Source organism: Schistocerca serialis, chromosome 1 (assembly GCF_023864345.2).
Source record: "Schistocerca serialis cubense isolate TAMUIC-IGC-003099 chromosome 1, iqSchSeri2.2, whole genome shotgun sequence".
Classification (NCBI taxonomy): domain Eukaryota; kingdom Metazoa; phylum Arthropoda; class Insecta; order Orthoptera; family Acrididae; genus Schistocerca; species Schistocerca serialis.
In genome coordinates this window covers 387,140,739-387,163,532 of record NC_064638.1, presented here as the reverse complement: position 1 = coordinate 387,163,532, position 22,794 = coordinate 387,140,739, and the positions used below count along the sequence as shown (strand labels likewise).

Genomic DNA, 22,794 nt, shown 5'->3' with positions numbered 1-22,794 from the left:
CGCTGACTAAATGTCCCCATGACGAATCGCGCTGCTTTTCGCTGGATCATGTCTATCTCTTCTATTAATCCAACCTGGTAAGGGTCCCATACTGATGAGCAATACTCAAGAATCGGACGAACAAGCGATGAGTCACATTTTCTTAGAATTCTTCCTATGAATCTCAACCTGGCGCCTGCTTTTCCCACTATTTGTTTTATGTGATCATTCCACTTCAGATCGCTCCGGATAGTAACTCCTAAGTATTTTACGGTCGTTACCGCTTCCAATGATTTACCACCTATGGCATAATCGTACTGGAATGGATTTCTGCCCCTATGTATGCGCATTATATTACATTTATCTACGTTTAGGGAAAGCTGCCAGCTGTCGCACCATGCATTAATCCTCTGCAGGTCCTCCTGGAGTACGTACGAGTCTTCTGATGTTGCTACTTTCTTGTAGACAACCGTGTCATCTGCAAATAGCCTCACGGAGCTACCGATGTTGTCAACTAAGTCATTTATGTATATTGTAAACAATAAAGGTCCTATCACGCTTCCCTGCGGTACTCCCGAAATTACCTCTACATCTGCAGATTTTGAACCGTTAAGAATGACATGTTGTGTTCTTTCTTCTAGGAAATCCTGAATCCAATCACAAACCTGGTCCGATATTCCGTAAGCTCGTATTTTTTTCACTAAACGTAAGTGCGGAACCGTATCAAATGCCTTCCTGAAGTCCAGGAATACGGCATCAATCTGCTCGCCAGTGTCTACGGCACTGTGAATTTCTTGGGCAAATAGGGCGAGCTGAGTTTCACATGATCTCTGTTTGCGGAATCCATGTTGGTCATGATGAAGGAGATTTGTATTATCTAAGAACGTCATAATACGAGAACACAAAACATGTTCCATTATTCTACAACAGATTGACGTAAGCGAAATAGGCCTATAATTATTCGCATCTGATTTATGACCCTTCTTGAAAATGGGAACGACCTGCGCTTTCTTCCAGTCGCTAGGTACTTTACGTTCTTCCAGCGATCTACGATAAATTGCTGATAGAAAGGGGGCAAGTTCTTTAGCATAATCACTGTAGAATCTTAAGGGTATCTCGTCTGGTCCGGATGCTTTTCCGCTACTAAGTGATAGCAGTTGTTTTTCAATTCCGATATCGTTTATTTCAATATTTTCCATTTTGGCGTCCGTGCGACGGCTGAAGTCAGGGACCGTGTTACGATTTTCCGCAGTGAAACAGTTTCGAAACACTGAATTCAGTATTTCTGCCTTTCTTCGGTCGTCCTCTGTTTCGGTTCCATCGTGGTCAACGAGTGACTGAATAGGGGATTTAGATCCGCTTACCGATTTTACATATGACCAAAACTTTTTAGGGTTCTTGTTTAGATTGTTTGCCAATGTTTTATGTTCGAATTCGTTGAATGCTTCTCTCATTGCTCTCTTTACGCTCTTTTTCGCTTCGTTCAGCTTTTCCTTATCAGCTATGATTCGACTACTCTTAAACCTATGATGAAGCTTTCTTTGTTTCCGTAGTACCTTTCGTACATGATTGTTATACCACGGTGGATCTTTCCCCTCGCTTTGGACCTTAGTCGGTACGAACTTATCTAAGGCGTACTGGACGATGTTTCTGAATTTTTTCCATTTTTGTTCCACATCCTCTTCCTCAGAAATGAACGTTTGATGGTGGTCACTCAGATATTCTGCGATTTGTGCCCTATCACTCTTGTTAAGCAAATATATTTTCCTTCCTTTCTTGGCATTTCTTATTACACTTGTAGTCATTGATGCAACCACTGACTTATGATCACTGATACCCTCTTCTACATTCACGGAGTCGAAAAGTTCCGGTCTATTTGTTGCTATGAGGTCTAAAACGTTAGCTTCACGAGTTGGTTCTCTAACTATCTGCTCGAAGTAATTCTCGGACAAGGCAGTCAGGATAATGTCATAAGAGTCTCTGTCCCTGGCTCCAGTTCTGATTGTGTGACTATCCCATTCTATACCTGGTAGATTGAAGTCTCCCCCTATTACAATAGTATGATCACGAAACTTCTTCACGACGTTCTGCAGGTTCTCTCTGAGGCGCTCAACTACTACGGTTGCTGATGCAAGTGGTCTATAGAAGCATCCGACTATCATATCTGACCCACCTTTGATACTTAACTTAACCCAGATTATTTCACATTCGCATTCGCTAATAACTTCACTGGATATTATTGAAATCTTTACTGCTATAAATACTCCTCCACCATTGGCGTTTATCCTATCCTTGCGGTATATATTCCATTCTGTGTCTAGGATTTCGTTACTGTTCACTTCCGGTTTTAACCAACTTTCCGTTCCTAATACTATATGCGCACTATTTCCTTCAATAAGAGATACTAATTCAGGAACCTTGCCCTGGATACTCCTGCAGTTTACCAATATTACGTTAACTTTTCCTGTTTTTGGTCTCTGAGGACGGACATTCTTTATCAACGATGATAATGTCCTCTCTGGTAAGCCGTCAGGTATTTTATCGTTTCGCCCAAGGGGGGGTCCCTCTAAATGCTCAACAAAAAACTGAGGCTTCATCGTCATGAAAGATTCCCCATCAGCTCTCGAACATACAAGGTAACGGGGCGAATAAGATCTGCTGTCATCCTTAGCCTGACGTTCCTCCCATGGTGTGGCCAGGGAGGGGAATGATTTTGGGTCTTACTTCTGTGTGTTGAATTGATCTCATGATCGCTTAGAGACTGCTGGTGTTTCACTACCAGCAAGAGATGATGGACTACGCTTCATCACGTGTCATCCGCCCTAATGCCACCAACTCCGACCAGAAGCCCTCGCCACGGGTGCCACCCAGCCACCTGGCAGGATGACCATTGCAGGGAGTCCCGATGCCCCAAGGGGATGGGCATCTACCCTTTGGCATACGTGGGGCGTTAACGGTGCAGGCATCAGCAGAGCAATCCGTGTGTGGTCGGGAGGCTACAACCAACAGGGTACATGGTGGCCCCACCACAACAGACTGGCTACCATGCTGTATATCAGGTGCAAAGAAGTCCATGGTTATCGTCGACGCAGAAATTGACACTGCGTAGTGCATGGTGGAAAACGCAATCAGGAAGGTGTCCTTGCCAAAGTTATGGAGAATGGCCAGGGCTGCAATGCGACGACGAGAAAGTGGGCTAAAGATCTTAATGCACGCTGGACACGATGCACCTTGTAAGGCACCCTTCCCCGATTGGCTCGCTATTCGGGAAAATTTTTGAAGAATGGAGGTCAAGCCCTACAGAGGACCACCACATAAAAGCCGAAACGTGTGAACCTCCTTTTAGTCACCTCACACGACACACAGGAATACCTTGGCCCTATTCTAACCCCCCCATCTGCAGGGGGGCTTCCATGTGAAGATGTGGACTCTGTCCATAATTTACTGGATATTAACTGCAGATTAAAAGAGAGATAACTGCAGGACTACATGCAACTAAGGAGTTCAGAACTGGATAAGCAGAACTGGATAAGCTGAAAGAAACAAAGAAGAGTTTCAAAGAACACATTACGAAATGATTGACTAAAACAGGGAAAATGAGTATGTTAGAACACAAATGCTTAGGTTTGCAAGACTAAATAGTGAAGGAAACAGAGGAATAAATAAAAATGCCAATCTTAATAGAAATCTTAGGATATCACAGGAGATGCTGAATTTAATTCTTGAAAGAAGAAAATGTAAAAATGCAGCAAATGTTGCAATCAAAAGGGATTACAAAAGTCTACAAAGAAAGACTGATAAAGTACTAAATGGCTAAGTAGGAATGGCTACGGGATATATGCAAGTCTATAGAAGCCTGTATACTACGGAAAAGATAGATGCTGCTTACAGGAAAATTACAGACATTTGGAGAAGAAAAAGCAGCTGTACAAATTTCAAGCACTCAGCTGGAAACCAGTACTACACAAAGAAGGTAAAGTTGAAATGTGGAACAAGTTTATAAAGGGACTACACGAGAGAATTAACTTAGAGGAAATTGATGAAGATAATATATGATATGATGCTACGAGAAGAAGTTGACAGAATGCTGAAAGATGTAAACTGAAATGAGACTCCTGGAGTAGACAACATTCCCTCAGATCTACTGGTATCCTTAAGAGAGAGAACAATGAAAAAACTATAGTGCAAGATATATGGAACTTGCAAAATACCCTCAGACTTTTAGGAAACCACAATAACTCCATTTCCAAAGGCAGCAGGTGTTGATGAACATCATTATCACTAAAATACCAGATCCATACGTTATTGGTTGGAAAATACTGACAAATTATTTACAGAAGAATAGAAAAACTGATAGAGGCTTGTCTCCAAGAAGATCAGTTTGGATTCCAGATAAATGGAGGGACACGCAGGAAAATACTGTGCCTATGAATTACCTTAGAAGATAATGAAAGACAGACCTATAATAACTGCATCTGTAGACTTACAGAATGCTTTCACCAATATTTACTGGAATACACTCTTTGAAATTCTAAAGGTAGCGGGGATAAAATACAAGGAGCAAAATGTTTTACACAGCTTGGGCAGAAAGCTGGCTGCAGTTATAAGATTCAAATATGAAAAGGAGGCCGTGGTTGAGGAGACAGTGAGACAGCGTTGTAGCCTATTCCCAATATTACTGTATTTGACACTGAGCAAGTAATAAAGGAAACCAAAGAAAAATAGGAGGAGGAATGAAAGTTCATGATGAATAAATAAAAATTTCTGAGGTTTGCTGATGACACTGTAATTGTTTCAGAGACAGCAAAGGGTTTGGAAAAGCAGTTGAAAATAGTGGACAGTGTCTGGAAAAGGGGATATAAATGAACATCAACCAAAAAAGGAAAACAAGGATAGTGGAATGTAGTCTAATTAAATCAGGTGATGCCGAGGGAATAGATTGCAATATGAGATTTATAAAGTAGTAGTAGTTTTGCTATTTGGGCAATTAAGTAACTGATGATACTGAAGTAGAGACAATAAAAAATGTTCATTGGCAATTTCAAGAAAATCATTTCTGAAGAGACATTCGATAACATTGAACATAAATTTAATGTTTTAGGAAGTCTTTTCTGGAAGTAATTTGTGTGGACTGTAGCCTTGTACAGAAATAAAATGACGATAAACAGTTCAGACAACAAGAAAATACCATCTTTTGAAATGTGGTGCTACAAAAGACTGTCCAGGACAAGATGGACGGAAGTGCTGAGTATAATTGGGGAGAAAATTTTTTTGTATAATTTAACCAAAATAAGGAAGTGATTGATAAGGCATTCTGAGACATCAAGAAATCGCCGATTTAACACTGAAAGGTAAAATTCGCACAGGGAGTCCGTGAGACAGAGTAAGCAGATTGAAATGGATGTGTGTTGCAGAAGTTATACAGAGATGAAGAGACTCGCACAGGATAGAGGAATCTGGAGAGTTTCGTCAAATCAGTTTTCAGACTTCCTTTACTACACAGACCACAATGACGACGACTAACTAAGGCAAATGAAATTTATTCATTGAATTAATTACAATATACTTAATCTAACTACACTACAAACCACTTTAAACACACTTCTGAAAGTGGCAATAGTGCTCCAACCTTAATCACTGCACTCATGACAGATTTCAATGAACTCTTGGGGGCAGATTTCAACTACATGATATGAACCCACAGCTAATCTAAAGAATTTAATTTGGCAACAATATCTTACTATATGGAGTAATATGTGCAAAGTAAGTAGTTTTTAATAGATTTGAGAAATATGATATGAACTTACAAAAATACTTTTATTATTGTCTCTTAGAACTGCTGCAAATCTGCATATTATATATTATTCTAGTCTATTTGAAAAATTAAGAACCAGCAATCAAGTGGATATTAAGCTGAGTGACAGTAACAAGCCATCACCAAACTGTTATCAAAATATACAACTCAACAAGTTTTCATTCCAGATGAATAATGTAAGCTTTATGACTGTATTATGTCATCGTCGTTCTTGTTGTTTTCATTTCAAAGACTGGTTTTATGAAGCTCTTCCACAAGTACAATCTGCACAAGTCTCACCTCTACATATCTACTGCAACATACATTCATTTGAACCTGCTTACTGTAGTCATGACTGTCTCTATCTCTACATGCCTCAGAAGGCATAATTTGAGCTAACCGACCTTTGCTTGGTGTGAACAAAACCAAGTCAAGGTTTCAAAGAGCAATTTTTTTTTCCTCTTCCCGCAACAGTGTCTGCTGAACAGATTGGAAAAGTGGTTACTCTCCAAGTTGAGTACAAATCTGAATGCTTAATTCACAGTTGAAACATTCTGAACATGTGTATAGCACAAGAAGAGTTAAACTGGTACTCAATGAAACATAACATGGAAAAAACAAAACTATATAAAAATTCATGTGTCAAACGAATCAACAACACAAAAGAACATAAAACATTATGAAACTCAACACCCCTGGCAGTTGGAGGAAAGCTGCTTGACAGCTGCAACTGATTTGTTAAAACACACGCACACCACTGTACACAACAACATTGCCGGTTGGCACAAACTACACTACAGTACTATAAATTGATCCCACCATTTAGTCAAGTTGTGCCATAAATTTCTTTTCTCTCCAATTCAGTTCAGTACCTCCTCATTAGTTGTGTGATCTACCCACTTTATCTTCAGTATTCTCATATATCACCAATTTCAGAAGTGTCAATTTTCTTCTTGCCTGAACTGTTTATTGTCCACAATTCATTATCGTACAAGACCACACTCCAGACAAATACCTTCCAAAAATACTTCCTAATGCTTAAATCTACATTCTATGATAAACTTCTCTTTATCAGAAACTCTTTTCCGACCTACATCTTATATTATCTCTACTTCAGCCATTATCAGTTTTTTACTTTCCAAATATCAAACTCATCTACTACTTTCAGTGTCAATCTAATACTTTAAGCAATGACGGTTGTAATTTAACTGCATTCCATTACCTTTGTTTTACTTTTGCTAATGTTCACCTTTTAATCTCTGTTCAGGACACTATTAATTCTTTTCAACTGCTCTTCTCATATCCTTTGCTATCTCTGACAGAATTACAATGTCATCAGCAAACTCTGTTTTTCTGTCTCCCTAAACTTTAATTCCTTTTCCAAATGTCTCCTCGGTTTCCTTCAAAGCTTGTTCAATGCAGACACTGAACAACACTGGAGACACGCTACAGCTCTGTTTCATTCCCTTCTCAAGTACTGCTTCCCTTTCTTGTCTATTTCATAAAAATCAGTCTGGTCTCTGTGTAAGCTATGAATATCCCTATTTTCCCTGTATTTTTCCCTGCCATCTTCAAAATTTCAAAGATTCTATTCCAGTTAACAGTGTCAAAAACCTTCTCTGAATCTACAAATGCTATAGCATAGGTTTGCCTTTCATTAACCTGCCTTCTAAATCACCATGACTTGGTTTGGTAGTATTCACAAGTCTGCACCTGCCTTCTTTAGGATTGCAGTTAACATATTCGTCTTGAAGTCTGAGGTATTTCACCTCTCTCATATTTTCACACCAGGTGGAATCATCCCGTACTGTCCAATTATTCTTTCAGTGTCACATCTCCCATCTCATCTCAATTAACTTCTTCTTTCCTTTATTTGCTTAGTACTGCCTTGCCATCTGAGCTGTCGAGATTCACACAGCTGCTTCTTTTTGTAAAGGCCTCTAACTTTCCTGTAGGCATCTTTCCCCAGGCTATACCTGCCTTTATAGACCTGCTTCTGTCCTCTAGCCATCCTGCGCTGCCATTTAGGACTTCCCATCAATCACATTTTTAGACATCTTTATTCCCTTTCTTTATATTTTCTCCTTTCATCAATTAAATTCAATATCTCTAAGTGTACCAGATTTTTAGTATGCCTTGTCTTTTTACCAGTTTGATCCTCTGTTGCCTCCTCTGTATCATCCCTCAAACTTGCCCATTCCTTTTTGTTTTATTCCTTTCCTGTTTCAGTACAATGTTGTCTAACGCTGCATCAAACTCAATGACCTCAAGTTCTTTCAACTTATCCAGGTCCTGTTTCTTACCTTTTTACAATTTCTTTAGTTTTAGTCTGCAGTTGCTAACCAACAAATTATGGTCCGAGTCCACATTTGTCTCTGGAAATGACTAATAATTTAACATCTGTAAGCATAGGTTTTTGCAGCAATTGTAACTGTCAAAATTCTTCAGGGCTGTTGGTTGCATTGTCAATACATAAGATTGTCCAACATTTTGCCCACTATTGTAAGTAGCCTTCTTCAGGGCTTTGTGTGTGTATTTTTTTTTTTTTTTGTTTTTTGGTGGGGTTTAAGGGCGCTCAACTACTGAGGTCATTAGCGCCCAGTCACTGTTGTTAGAGCACATGGAATCTAGTAAAACTCATGGGGAGGGGGGGGACACCAAAAAGACCTGACAAAGATGCAGACAAAATAAGTAAAAAGGTTAGATGTCTTTGGACAAGCCAGTCAAAGTTATAAAACGCAGAACACGAGCAGCTGCTTGAGCGTCATCAGCTAAAATATTCGGTAAAGTAGATGGCAGGGACAGGACAACACGAGATTGACTAAAGCGGGGACACGACAATAAAACATGGCGCACTGTTAACGCCTGACCACAAGGGCACTGCGGGGCTGGGTCACCGGAGAGCAGGTAGCGGTGGCTAAACCGGCAATGCCCAATCCGCAACCTGGTCAGAAGGACCTCCTCTCGCCGAGATGGTCGGGAGGAGGTTGTCCAAGCAGTTGGGAGCGGTTTTACTGCCCGGAGCTTGTTTCCTGGGAGGGATGACCAAGCATCCCACCACAACGACTCAAGCCTTTTACAAACATCCCCACGAACTTCAGATGACGGGACACAATGGGAGGCTAGCCGAGGCAGGAGGACTGCAGCCTTGGCTGCAGCATCCACAGCCTCATTCCCAGGCACTCCTACATGTCCGGGAACCCACAGAAAGTTGACAGGAGAACCATTATCAGCGAAAGAATGGAGGGACTGCTGTATCCGTTGAACCAAGGGATGGACCGGATAGGGAGCTCCAAGGCTCTGAAGAGCACTGAGTGAGTCAGAGCAGAGTACATACGATGAATGGCGGTGGCGGCGGGCATACTGAACAGCCTGATGGAGAGCAAAAAGCTCGGCCTAAAGCTGGAACATTGGTCGAGGAGCCGGTATTTAAAGGTGGCGACCCCGACGACAAAGGCACAGCCGACACCATCGTCAGTTTTGGAGCCATCGGTGTAAATAAAGGTGTGACCGGCAAGTCGAGCACGAAGTTCGACAAACCGTGAGCAATACACTGCAGCCAGAGTACCCTCCTTCGGGAGTGAGCTGAGGTCGAGATAAATATGAACCGGAGCCTGGAGCCAAGGTGGTGTCGGGCTCTCACCCTCTCTGAAGGTGGTAGGGAGGGCAAAATCCAATTGTCGAAGCAGGCGACGGAAGCGGACTCCGGGGGGCAGCAGGGCAGACACATACAACCCATACTGACGGTCGAGAGAATCTGCGAAGAAGGACTGGTAAGAGGGGTGGTCGGGCATAGACAACAGCCGGCAGGCATACTGACACAGCAGTACGTCGCGCCAATAGGTCAATGGAAATTCGGCAGCTTCAGCATAAAGACTCTCGACAGGACTAGTGTAGAAGGCTCCAGTCGCAAGACGTAACCCCCGAAGGTGGATGGAGTTGAGACGGCGTAAGAGGGATGGCCGAGCAGACGAGTAGACGAAGCTCCCATAATCCAGCTTCGATCGGACTATGGACCGATACAAGCGAAGCAGGACAGTGCGATCCGCTCCCCAAGATGAACCACTAAGAACTCTGAGGACATTAAGGGAACGTGTACAACGGGCCGCCAAATAAGAGACATACGGAGACCGACACAGTTTCCTGTCCAACGTGAGCCCTAGAAACTTGGTTGTTTCCACGAATGGGAGAACAACGGGACCGAGATGTAAGGATGGCGGAAGGAACGCTTTATATCGCCAAAAGTTGATACAAACGGTCTTCTCTTCAGAGAACCGGAAGCCATTTGCCACGCTCCATGAGTATAGGCTGTCTAGACAACGCTGAAGGCAGCGCTCCAGGAGGCATGTTCTCTGGGCACTGCAGTAGATCGTGAAGTCATCGACAAAGAGAGAGCCTGAGACATTAGGTGGAATGCAATCCATAATTGGATTGATCGCGATGGCAAAAAGGGCTACGCTCAAGACGGAGCCCTGAGGCACTCCGTTCTCCTGGAGGAAGACGTCGGACAATACGGAACCCACACGTACCCTAAACTTTCGATCCGTTAAAAAGGAATCAATAGAAAGGGACAGGCGACCGCGTAGGCCCCACCTGTGCATAGTGCGGCGGATACCTCCTCTCCAACAGGTATCATAAGCCTTCTCCAAATCGAAGAACACGGCTACCATTTGGCGCCTTCGCAAAAAGTTGTTCATGATGAATGTCGACAAGGTCACAAGGTGGTCAACAGCGGAGCAGCGGCGACAAAACCCGCATTGGACATTGGTAAGTAGCCGTCGAGATTCAAGAATCCAAACTAATCGAGCATGAACCATGCGCTCCATCACCTTACAGACACAGCTTGTAAGAGAAATGGGGCGGTAACTAGAAGGAAGGTGTCTATCCTTCCCAGGTTTGGGTATAGGAACAACGACAGCATCACGCCAACGCATGGGGACCTGACCTTCGGTCCAGACGCGATTGTAGGTACGAAGAAGGAAGCTTTCGCCCACCGGAGAAAGGTCTGCCAGCATCTGAAAGTGAATGGCATCTGGCCCCGGAGCAGAGGACCGGGACAGTGCAAGCGCACGTTCGAGTTCCCGCATAGTAAAGGGGGCATTATAAGTTTCCAGATTCAGCGAGTGGAAGGAAGGTCGCCGAGCCTCTTCTGCCTCTTTCCTGGGAAGGAAGGCAGGGTGGTAATGGGCGGAGCTTGAAACCTCCGCGAAAAACCGGTCGAAGGCGTTGGAGACAGCCACAGGATCAACAAGGACCCCATTACCTGAGGTCAGGCCAGGTACCGAGGAGTGAGCCTTAATGCCCGACAGCCGGTGCAGGCCACCCCAGACGACAGAAGAGGGAGTAAAACTGTTAAAGGAGCTGGTGAAAGAGGCCCAACAAGTTTTTTTGCTGTCTTTGATGACTCTACGGCATTGTGCTCTGAGTCGTTTGTATCCAATTCACCAACGTAGGATGGCGGCGAAAGGTGCGTAAAGCATGTCGTCGAGCACGGATAGCGTCTCTACAAGACTCGTTCCACCAGGGGATGGAAACGCGACATGAAGAAGAGGTAGTACGAGGAATGGAACGTTCGGCAGCATTGATGATAACAGCCGTGAGGTATTCAAACTGACTGTCACAACTGAGAAAATCGTGGTCCGGAAAGGTCGCCAGGGAGGAGTAAAGTCCCCAGTCAGCTTTCGGTATGTTCCAGCTCGAAGGTCGTGGGGATGGGGTGTGGTGCAGGAAACGAACGACACAGGGGAAGTGGTCACTCGAATAGGTGTCAGAAAGGACATACCACTCGAACCAACGGGCAAGAGTGATAGAACAGATCGAGAGGTCCAAGTGGGAGTAGGTACGAGTAGAGTCCGAGAGGAAAGTCGGGGCGCCAGTATTGAGGCAGACAAGATTGAGATGGTTGAAGACATCCGCCAAGAGTGAGCCTCTTTGACAGGATGCAGGAGAGCCCCAAAGGGGATGATGGGCATTGAAGTCGCCAAACAATAAAAATGGCACGGGAAGCTGAACAATCAGGTGCATCATGTCAGCCCGACTAACAGCAGATGACGATGGAGTGTAGATGGTACAAACTGAAAAAGTAAAAGCAGAAAGAGTAATACGGACAGCTATTGCTTGGAGTGGGGTGGTCAATGGGATGGGATGGTAATAGACATCGTCCCGAACGAGCAACATGACCCCACCATGAGCTGGGATACCGTCCACAGGGGTGAGGTCATACCGCTCCGAGGTATAGTTGGTAAAGGCAATACGGTCAGTCGGGCGCAACTTGGTTTCCTGGAGACCAAGGACGAGCGGACAGTGCAGGCGGAGGAGCAGTTGTAATTCCTCCCGATTACATCGAATACCTCTTATGTTCCAATGTAACAAGGCCATCGCTAGTCAAAAAAGAGGGGGAACGAGACGGGGGAAGAGCTGGTCACCTCGAGGGCCGCGGAGGGCCAGGTTTCGAGGGAACAACGCTACAACCGGCGGGAGGCGGATCCTGTTCCATCGAGTCGTCACCAGCTGCGGCTGCTGTCCCTGGTTGTGTAGGAGGGGCAGCATCATTTGCCGACGACAGGCCAGCTGAGCGCCTGGCAGCAGAGCTCCCGGCGAAACTGAGGACGGCCGGGAGCAGCGACTCACGGATGGAGTGTCAGACGAAACGCGCCGGGGTGGAGAGGGGGATAGAGACTTCTTCTTGGAGGCCTTCTTGGAAGTCCGAGGAGGCACAGGGATGGTGGGCTGGACCCGAAGAAGGTCCTACCACCCGGGGTCCGTTTTGGAACGCCGAACCTCGGAAGCTGGGGTCCAGAACATTTCCCCGATGGACGCCTGAGATGAGGATCGCTTCTCAGGCGGCGGTGGGGGGGGGGGAAGGGTGGCATGGCACCTGGGGCGGAGGGGGTGGGGGCCACGGGGAAGGAGGATTTGGAAGGGAGGGATTTGGGAGGCGGAGGCAGAGACCCCGGATGGGGGGAGGAGGCAGAGGGGGGACAGGACAGGGGTGAGGATACCGCGGAAGGAGTGGACACAACTGAGGCAAACGAAGTGGTCAACGGCACGGGATGGAGGCGGTCATACATCTTCCTGGCCTAAGAATAAGAGAGACGATCCAAAGTTTTGAGTTCTTGTATCTTCTTCTCCTTCTGATATGCGGGGTAGTCTGACGATCTAGGCGAGTGGATGCCAGGACAATTAACGCACCGAGGTGGTGGGGTGCATGTATGTTCCTCACGAAGAGGACGTCCACAATCGCCACAAAGGGGCTCAGCCTCACACCGTGACGACATGTGCCCAAAGCGCAAACACCGAAAACAGCGCATAGGAGGCGGGACGTAAGGTCGCACGTCGCACCGGTAGCACATCACCTTTACCTTGTCTGGGAGAACGTCCCCCTCGAAGGCGAGGATAAAGGCCCCGGTGTCGATGCGACGGTCTTTGGGGCCGCGCTGGACTCGCCGGACGAAATGTACGCCTCGGCACTCCAGGTTGGCCCTGAGCTCCTCATCAGATAGCAGCAGGAGGTCCCGATGAAAAATAACCCCCTGCGTCCTATTTAGTGCCAGATGCGGGACAATGGACACTGGGATGTCCCCTAGGCGGTCGCACGCCTGGAGCACCGCCGACTGTGTGGCGGAGGTGGTCTTTATAAGAACGGACCCCGAACACATCTTACTGAGAGCCTCGATTTCCCCGAAGATGTCCTCAATGTGCTGAACAAAGAACATGGGCTTGGAGGTGGCGAACGTCCCCCCATCGGTTCGAGAACAGACCAAATAGCGGGGGAAGTACTTCGCCCCAAGCCGGAGGGCCTGTCCCTCCTCCCAGGGAGTGGCCAAGGGGGAAAGGACAGGAGAACCAGAACTAGAGACAGTACCTTTCCTTTTGAAAGACTCGGCCGCAGAGCGACCTGATACGTGTTGACGTTTCATCTGCGAAACGTCCGCCCCGATACCACCCACTCCGACCAGGGGCTCTCCCCACGGGCGCCACCCAGCCTCAGCAAGGGACACCTGGCAGGATGACCGTTGCCGGGAGTCCTGATGCCCCAAGGAGACGGGCATCTACTCCTTGGCCGACGTGGGGAGAGTGCAGCTCAGGTATCGGCAGTACGATCCCTGTGTTGTCAGGGGGCTACAACCTAGAGGGTACATGACGACCCCACCACAACGGGCTGGCTACCGTGCTGGATTTCTGGTGCCATGGGAAGTCCATCATGATCGTAGGTGCAGATGGGGACGCACTATGGGCATAACTTGTACAACCCATCAGGCGTTTAGGCCCAATTTGAGGAATAGTGGGTATGGTTACAACGCCGGTACAATGCTGAGTGCCAAGGTCTTAGTGCACTGAGGACCAATGGTACACCACGTAAGGCGTCCTTCCCCAAAAGGCTCGTACTTCTGTAGAATTTTGAAAAATGGAGGTCAAACCCCAAGGGGGACCATCACATGGAAGGCCGAAACGGTTGAAACTCCTTTTAGTCGCCTCTTACGACAGGCAGGAATACCTCGGGCTTATTCTTACCCCGGACCCGCAGGGGGGTTCAGGGCTTTGTGCTGAATTGACTGTCAGAATTTGATTGGCAATTTAACACCTGGTTTTTAAATTGCTGTATTGCCATTATATAGGTTATTACTTTCAACTTCAGACAAATACCTCCAACAACATTGAACGAAAACATCTGTAGGTGAAAAGTTTAACATTAATAAATGGGACACATGCTGTATTACAACTTGCCATTTCCTAACCACTCCCCGAGTGGGTGGTGTCAACTTTTGTCAAATGGGAACCACCTCTCCACAAGTTTTGTTCAGCATTCGGATACTATGCCAAAAAATACCTATGTTTAGTACAACCATTGTTTCCCCCATTTGTGGTGGATGGCACTATAAGCGGCAAATATCAAGTGTGCCTGTTTCTGAAATTTAGTACCAACAAATTTGTCACGATGTAGAAGTAAACCTTTGTGTTGTAATGGTTGATATTGATGTTCAGACATTACTTGAGTGTGCAAATGTGATTGTATAGTACCAACAATATGGCTAGACATTGATGTTTTTGGCAAATAAGCTACTTGTATGGTAACATAGTATCTTTTGGCATAGAATCCAAATATTAAACAATAATGGGGACGTTGTTTCCCATTTGAAAATACAAAGTTGACCCTGCTCACACTGGGGGAGGCGGGTGGGGGGTGGGGGTGTAGGACGCAACCATTTTTATCACAGATGTCCCCTTTACTAATACTAGCTTTTCACCTATAACATGTTTTTTGTACAATATTGTTGGAGATAATTCTCTCAAGTGAAACAAACAACATGTATAGTGGCAAGGCAGCTATTTAAAAACCAGATATCCTTTTCAAAAGATTTAGCTGTCTCAAGTTAAAACGAACATCCTGTATAATCAAACTGCTAAGGCCTCAAGCACCTTCTTTCACAATTGTTAAATCAAGTGTTGGTCACGGCTACATTATGCTCTGTGTAACATTGTACTATTTTTGCTACTCTTCCTTTTCACACTTCCAAATTCAAGTCACCCACAAATAAATTTTCGTCTAACTATGTGAATATTTTCCTTTCTCTCCCATCATAAATTCTTTCAACCTCTTTATCTGGGCAGCTACTTGGTATTTTTAACTTTCACTTCTGTGGCGGGTGTTGGCATTTTGTATATCTTTGCTACGACAATGTGTTCACTATGCTGTTAGTAGTAGCTTCCCAATGTTTCTATTTTATTATTCTTCATGAGACTACTACTGAATTAAACCTATTTGATTTTATGTGTATTACTTTCTACTGAATAAATGAAAAGTACCAGTTTGCTGTAGAACAAAAGCTAACCGGTGCTTTTCATTTATTATAATGTTGTTCTACAAAGAAATGACGGAAGATTCTGTTAACACTTTCTACTGACCTGATCAGTAGTCCTGTTCTTCCTGCCACCAATTCCCACTACATCAGACTTCAACCTATCCAATTCCTTGTTAAATTCTATAACCCACATACCCAATTACGGGATATAATATTCCACAACTCAATCTATAATGGCAGTTTCGTTTTTCTTGATGACAAACTCTTGAGTTGACCCGTCCCAGAGTTCCAAATGAAGGACTCTTTTTACCTCTAGAATTACCCAGGAGGATGCCATCACTAACTATACAGTATAGCTGCATGCCCTTGGGGGAAAAAGCATGTAGTTTCCCCTTTTTTCTGTGATTTACTGTGTCAGTACAGCATGGCTATGTTGGCAAATAGTAATAAGTTTTATCAGTCAACCATCTACACTTTTGGCCGGGTGACAACTGAAACAGCTGCTCTCTCTTCTCAATAGCTATGGGTTATTTCTTTACTCTCCACAAATACACTTGCTGTGGCTGCACTTACATTACTACTACCTGTAGCATATAGGAACCAAACCATTCCACATCAGCAAGGTCAATGGCTGAAGTTAAAAACATGAGCTATGGACTGACTGACAAACACATTGACAGCTTGTATACAAATATGCAGAAAGGCTGGATTCAACTGTACGAAGTAAATAAAATAGAAGAAATTGCTTGGTCCATGAGTTTCATGAGCTGGTTTCAACAGCTGACCTTCCAAACACATGTGAACACTAACTTACCAAAAGCTATAGCTTTTTAAATAACTAACATCCCATATCACATAATGTTGTGAGCTATTCATTCTGATTTCACAGAAGACTCAATATGCGACCCAGATGAAGTAGGCCTAGGTGGTTCTTAGAATGCTGCGGTGAACTGTACAATTGGCATAATCTGTATCACTTCAGGTAGGGGGATTATCTTCATAATCTCAGATGTTATTGAATTTAGCATATGTTAAAATTCTGGCGTAAGTAAGAAACACGTATTTTTTGTTTTCCCAAAAAAATTCCTGCCGTGTGCCCTGAGATACTGGCCTCCAAAGATGACACTGTGAAACACCATTTTGAAGATGCAAATTTCTGAAGAATTTTTAAAATGCTGTATATCTGTAACAGTTCTAGATAATAAATGAAAAGCACCAGTTTGCTTTTGTTCTACAATATTACTTTTGTTGTTAACCGGTTTTAAGGCGAACTTACAAAGCCATCTTCAGGCATTTACTGAGTACTGTCACTAAAGAAGTTCTAGATATTTCAATAAAGTTTTTTTATTTGAAAGACAATTGCTTTATGGTTACAATGGTATACTCCGTTCAGACATATCTGTCAAAGTTTTTATACTGTCGCCTTTTGAATTTTCTTTATAATTTAGGGAATTTTTTTTTATTTTTTTTTTTCAAAAATGCCAATCCAGAAAAGTTAGATTTTTTTCTGTTGTTGAGTACCATGTAGTATTGTATCCCCTGTAAAAGAGAGCTTCCACTTTTAAGTTGGACAGGTTATTTTTCTTCACTAAAGTTCTTTCTTACTAATTTCTTTGTTACAATGAATATTTCTAGTGTCTTTGTTGCAGTTACTTCTAGTCACTTTCTTTGTTGCAGTTATTTCGTTGCAAATATTTCTTACAATCTGGTGTAGTTTCTTGTCAGTTTCTTTGTCATGGTTGTTCATTGCAGGTGTCTGTATTGTAGTCGTTCAGTGCTAATTTGTTTACTGAAGAGGCTTCTAAGAAATCTGAGACCATCCAGTGAGTTCTGTGTTTTTGTGAGACTGTTTGAAATGTCTTCTGACTGGGGCCACAAAAGAGTGAAGTGTGCTGACTATTTGCATATCCATAAAAAAGTGATATATGAGACAAACAAAAATACAGACTTTGTTCAGGGTGGGAATAAGTATTCTAATTTGAAGACTGTTTCAAAGTGAAACTGTTTCCAGTGGCAACTTTTGTATTCTAAATGTTTTGACAATATAACAATGATAGTATCTGAACAAAGTGAAGCCTCCCATGGTGCAGATGATGCAGGTTTTTCATCAATGGAGGAAAAATTAAATACCTTGAATCAGTCAACTACAGAGGTGGGTGTTACTCCTGTTAAGAAACTGTGGTCCGTGAAGTCGGTTCATAAGCTCTATACACGAAAAAAGTGCAGAGAAATTACAAAAGCTATGGATGAATACACTACAGCAAAACTGTGCGCTCTCTTCAAAGCAGAAATTCCATCTTCAGAAGAAAATGAACCAAAACACTCTTGCACCTCTAACCAGCAATTTTTCACAAATATCAAGTCAGCTGTTGAATATTGTGCATCCTATAGTGAAAAGGTGCAAGTTTTAAATATTATTCCAGAGACATTTTCAAAGAAAACAATTCTGAACCGCATTCCATCAGCATCAAGTACATGGTAGACAAATTAAGAAATGCGAGGTCTGTAAAAGCAGCCTTTCGAACTCCAGATCCCTATTGTGGTCATACTGTAGCAGAAGCTCAAATTCAAATAGTGCAGTCATTTTATCTGGAAGATATATGGGACTGTTCTCACCAGAATGCCAACAAAAAAGACGCTATAACACTTGAAGGTCAGAAAGTTGTGAAGAGATGCCTGTTTATGTCTGTACTGTGTAAATTTTGAACTTTGTGTGGTACCTTTGAAGAATTTACTGGAGCACGTGACATATGATACCTTGGGCATGTGAAGTCATTAATAGTCTGTGTAAAGCGAGAGACTTGTTTGTTTCAAGAATGTGGTGACTGCCCTGGAATGGAGGAATGTTTTTACAGGCACTTGGCCTGGAAGATGTAGCAGATAACTCTGCAGAAATTACATATGCAACATGGGGGAAAAACAAACAGTTAAGAAAACTGTTGCCTTTGGCAGTTTCATTGATGAACTTGGTAAATGGTCAGTGAAAGCAGTAACACACCAGCATCTGAAGAAATTGCGACAACTACACATTTCATTTCAGAAGTTTAGTGCTTCACTGTGATTTTGCAGAGAAGTGGTCTGTAATTCTACCACAAGAAGTACGAGGGTATCATTGGAGTAATGGCCAAGTTTCAATTTTTACAGGAGTGACATATTTTCAAAACAAGATCACAAGTGATGACAGAGGACAGGACTCAGCCCATGCTTTGCTAGCAATGCGCAAAATTCTTCAACCACAAACAGGGACACAGAAAATAATCATTATTTCTGATGGTACTCTTAGTCATTTTAAAAGTCGTTACCAGCAGCTTGAATTGAGTAAGTCGCTTGTGCCAATTGAGTACACGGTGCTATTGGTCACAGGAAGGAGCCTTGTGATGGTGCAGGAGGCATGCAGAAGCACCATGCAACAAAACAATCTTTCCAGACCAAATACAGCTGTGATTCAGAATGCTGAGGATTTTACAAGAGTCGTGAAATCTTACATACCCACAGCCCTCATTCTCTTGTCCAAAGAGGAAATCTAAGAGTTCCGTGAGCAGAAAAAAGAAGAATGGTCCAAACAAACTACTCCTGTGAAAGGAATTTAGAAGACTTTTTGGATACAAAATGATGGGCAAACTCATATTGCACGCACTTCAAAGAGCAAGAAAGAAGAAATTTCGTTCGTTCAGCCAACACCTCAGAAACGCAGTACAACATTCAGATTCACAACCTGAGAAGGGGGATGTTTGTGGCGCATGTGTATGACTGTCTGGTGGACTGCAGAGATTATAGACACCAGTTATGAGTTACATGAAATTGTAGTGAACTTTATTCTACCACATGGACCAGCTGCTGGATACAGGTTTCCAGCTGAAGGACAACAACACCACCATCAGTGCTCACTTCCTGTTCACAATGGTTTGAAGATTGCAAGTGCTCCAATTCCTATTGGTTCAACAGGAAGGTATCTCACTATATCAAAGCAGTGGAACACGTTTTTAGTTCACTGACTGGCTAATATGAGGGAAAAAAAAAAAAAGTGTGGAAAGAAGCTGTATAAATTGAAACCATCTTCGGACCTTTCACATACATTTGAGACCATTTAAAATGCCTGAGAAATGAGTCTCTCACTCATCTTTCAAAACTAAAATTATGTTAAATACGGCTAGGTTTTGATTTTTATGAGCCTGTTATGTGATAATGTGGCAATAAAACATGTTTTATGTACAGCAAAAATTTGAATTGTTTTTTAAAACCCGCTTAACCTAAAAGTGGAAGCTCTCTTTTACAGGAAATGTAGAACTATATAGTAATGATAAAAAAAAAAAAATTATATACTGGCATTTTTGAAATTTTTTCCATAAATTATAACAAATGTTCAGAACACTATAGTAAGAACTTTGACAGATAAGTCCAAATGAAGGATTTCTTTGTAATCATAAAGCAATTATCTTTCAAATAAAAACAACAAAATATGTAGAACCATTACAGGGATCCATCATTAGAACATTTTTTTCCAAAATTTGCATCTTTAAAATGGGATGCAGTGTCATCTTTGGAGGGTTGTATCTTGTAACAGAAATTCCTTTTTTTTGGAGAAAACAAAAAAATGTGTGTTCCTTACTATTCGTTCGTTTTAACATATGTTAAATTCAATAACATCTGAGAATATGAAGGTAAGATTTTTTCCTAGCCTGCCTGAATTGATAAGGACTACATCGTAAATTAATTTTCGAACATGTTTTACAGCACCACCATAAATATAAAATTATTTTTGACAGTGATCCAATTATCATCCTTACTTTCAGGATATGTTTGACTTTTTAGAATTTATTTTTAAAATATTTTATCGAAATCCATACTATTTATGAATAGTACATGCATACTTCATTTTAAATAAATACAAAATGTTCAGGTTTAAAACCATACTGTCATTTGTTGATCTGACATGGAATGACCCTTTTGCTAGTATGATATGAAGTTTAATAACGTACCAAGTAGTTTTGTAAGTTAATTCAAAAAACTGCATGGGGCCCCATTCTATTGCAGTACTATTAATTTTCCAAGAAAATCTACTGGAGCACACTTGTCCATTTCGTTGCTCAGTTATATCCACCCCCATGCAACCTTTCTGTATCTGTGTTCGAACAATGTTCAGAAACCCATTACATTCATTCACACGATATGCAACTTGCAGTTCTAAAAATATCATCAGTTCACTGATGTTAAGTTCAACCATAAAATATTTTGATGTCAAATTCATTGTAACTTCTTTACATTTTGCAAATTTTAGGTTCAAAATTAACTTCTTTTAAAGTGATCGCCTGAAATCTGAGTTAACCAACGACCTCCCTATGACCGACCCCCCCCCCCCCCCCATTTTAAAAGATTTGCATGACAAGCAGTAACATTCTTTAAATGCTCATTTCTTATTTTTAAGTCATACAGAGGACAATCTCTGTGATATAATTCAATGCAGTCAACTGAAAACTCAGCAATATGTTAAATAGCAACTGTTGAATAACTGATGCAATGAATGTCAGAACGGCACACTCAAATTTAACACGCCTTGAGTAAGAAGAAATTGTTTACAACAGTTAACAATGTATAGTCTACTTTCTCTATTTCCATATCTGTACAGACTTTCTTACAAACAAGTTCTAGAACACATGACTGAGCAAATTAATGAGCATGTACAATAAGATAATATTTGAAAGATGTAGTAAGCCTATTGATAACAGATGGAGAACTAAACTATTGGTTCTACTAAAGTCTAATGCGAATTAAAAAATAAAAGCTACGTTAATTTTATCGAAAATACAGAAAGAGTTAGCCAATACTACACACTGCCACGAACAAAATAAGAATAAACCATTTTAATGTTTGGTTTTTGTGACAAATTGCAGAAACTATGGACAAGAACACAGTATATAAATTCTTTGATTGGTGCATTGGCAAAACAAAATTGTAAGAAGCAAATTGTACGAAAGAGTTTTCTTTCTGATCAAAGAAAAACCTACAGGGATCTAAGAAACAAAGTAAGTGGGCATAGTTTTATTCTAAAACATGAATACAATAAAGTGTTAGAACTGTAGCCTTTTGTGGTAAACAGTTCATTCGGTGAAGCTAAGTTACAAATTTAGCACACGGCGAAGATCAATTTTATGGCGTTTAACAAATGCGTACCGGTTGTACACCCTGGTTTAAAACAACAAAACGTTTGTGTCAATAACATCACTACAGAGGCATTATAATGCAGTGTACAATGATCCTCAGCACGACAGCTTACGCAGTACAAAACTATAGACTACTTTGGGAACAATGAATACAAATTTGCTACGTAACACAAAGATCATCGGAAAAATATCGAGACGTCAAGTGAAAAGAAGGGAGTGGGGTATTTGACAAAAGAATCCCCACAGATGATCGTCAGATTTGAGCTCCAGTGCCACTACGCGTGACCGAAAGTCTTTTTCCTCAATCATTACTAGCCACTATGACAAACTGAGGGTAGGAATTCATAAACGACCATCGATTACACGTAACACTACAGCGTTAATAATATACCCATGAAGCAGATAGTTAAAATCAGTCAAAAGTACAGTGCTACAAAAGATAGTAGTTATTACTCACATTTACTTAACGCTACGTCAGTTATTCTCACGCCCATCGACAAAAACTGCTCTCTTAAACCCTCTTTACTAAACATTTCGAACAACCATTAGAACTCCAAAACGAAATATTGGCGCGCTTCTATGCATTCTTCATCTGTCATTGGCCATTCGTGACCAAAGCTTTTAGCTTCGAAGTACTATTTGTTGCCGAAAGATTTTCTGAAGCCGGCAACACAGATAGTGGCATATTGCAATTATGATTTAGCTGCATGTGCGAATTCCAAGTTTTTAGTGGCGCAACTTAACAGACGCAACTATTGTCACGTAAAGCTCAACTTAGTTGCAATTCGTTGCGCCACTTTCCTTCCACCGATACTCCCTGGTGGCAGTATTTCGAAAGACGAGGATTCTGTTGCAGTTATCGTGGAGTAATTGCTGCTGTACTCCATTCGATTTCACTGTTTCCGTTTTATAACTGAAAAAAGTAGAACAGAGGTCGACATGTAAGCTTTCACAGCTTGTGGAACTAAAAGAACGGCAACTTATATTTTGTTTTCTGCAGCGGTGTGTGTGTGTGTGTGTGTGTGTGTGTGTGTGTGTGTGTGGGCGGGGGGGAGGG

The 22,794-nt window shown here is 42.4% G+C and overlaps 1 protein-coding gene across 1 annotated transcript in view; it reads right to left on the bottom strand.

Annotated features, from left to right (window-relative positions):
- LOC126471078 (DNA polymerase alpha subunit B) overlaps nt 1-22,341 on the bottom strand; it is a 93,581-nt gene extending 71,240 nt beyond the window's left edge. Inside the window, exon 1 of the mRNA XM_050099153.1 lies at nt 22,195-22,341. Coding sequence (XP_049955110.1) covers nt 22,195-22,270 — 76 coding nt within the window. The 5' untranslated portion in view covers nt 22,271-22,341. The remainder of the gene's footprint in view (nt 1-22,194) is intronic.
- Between the last annotated feature and the right edge of the window lie 453 nt (nt 22,342-22,794).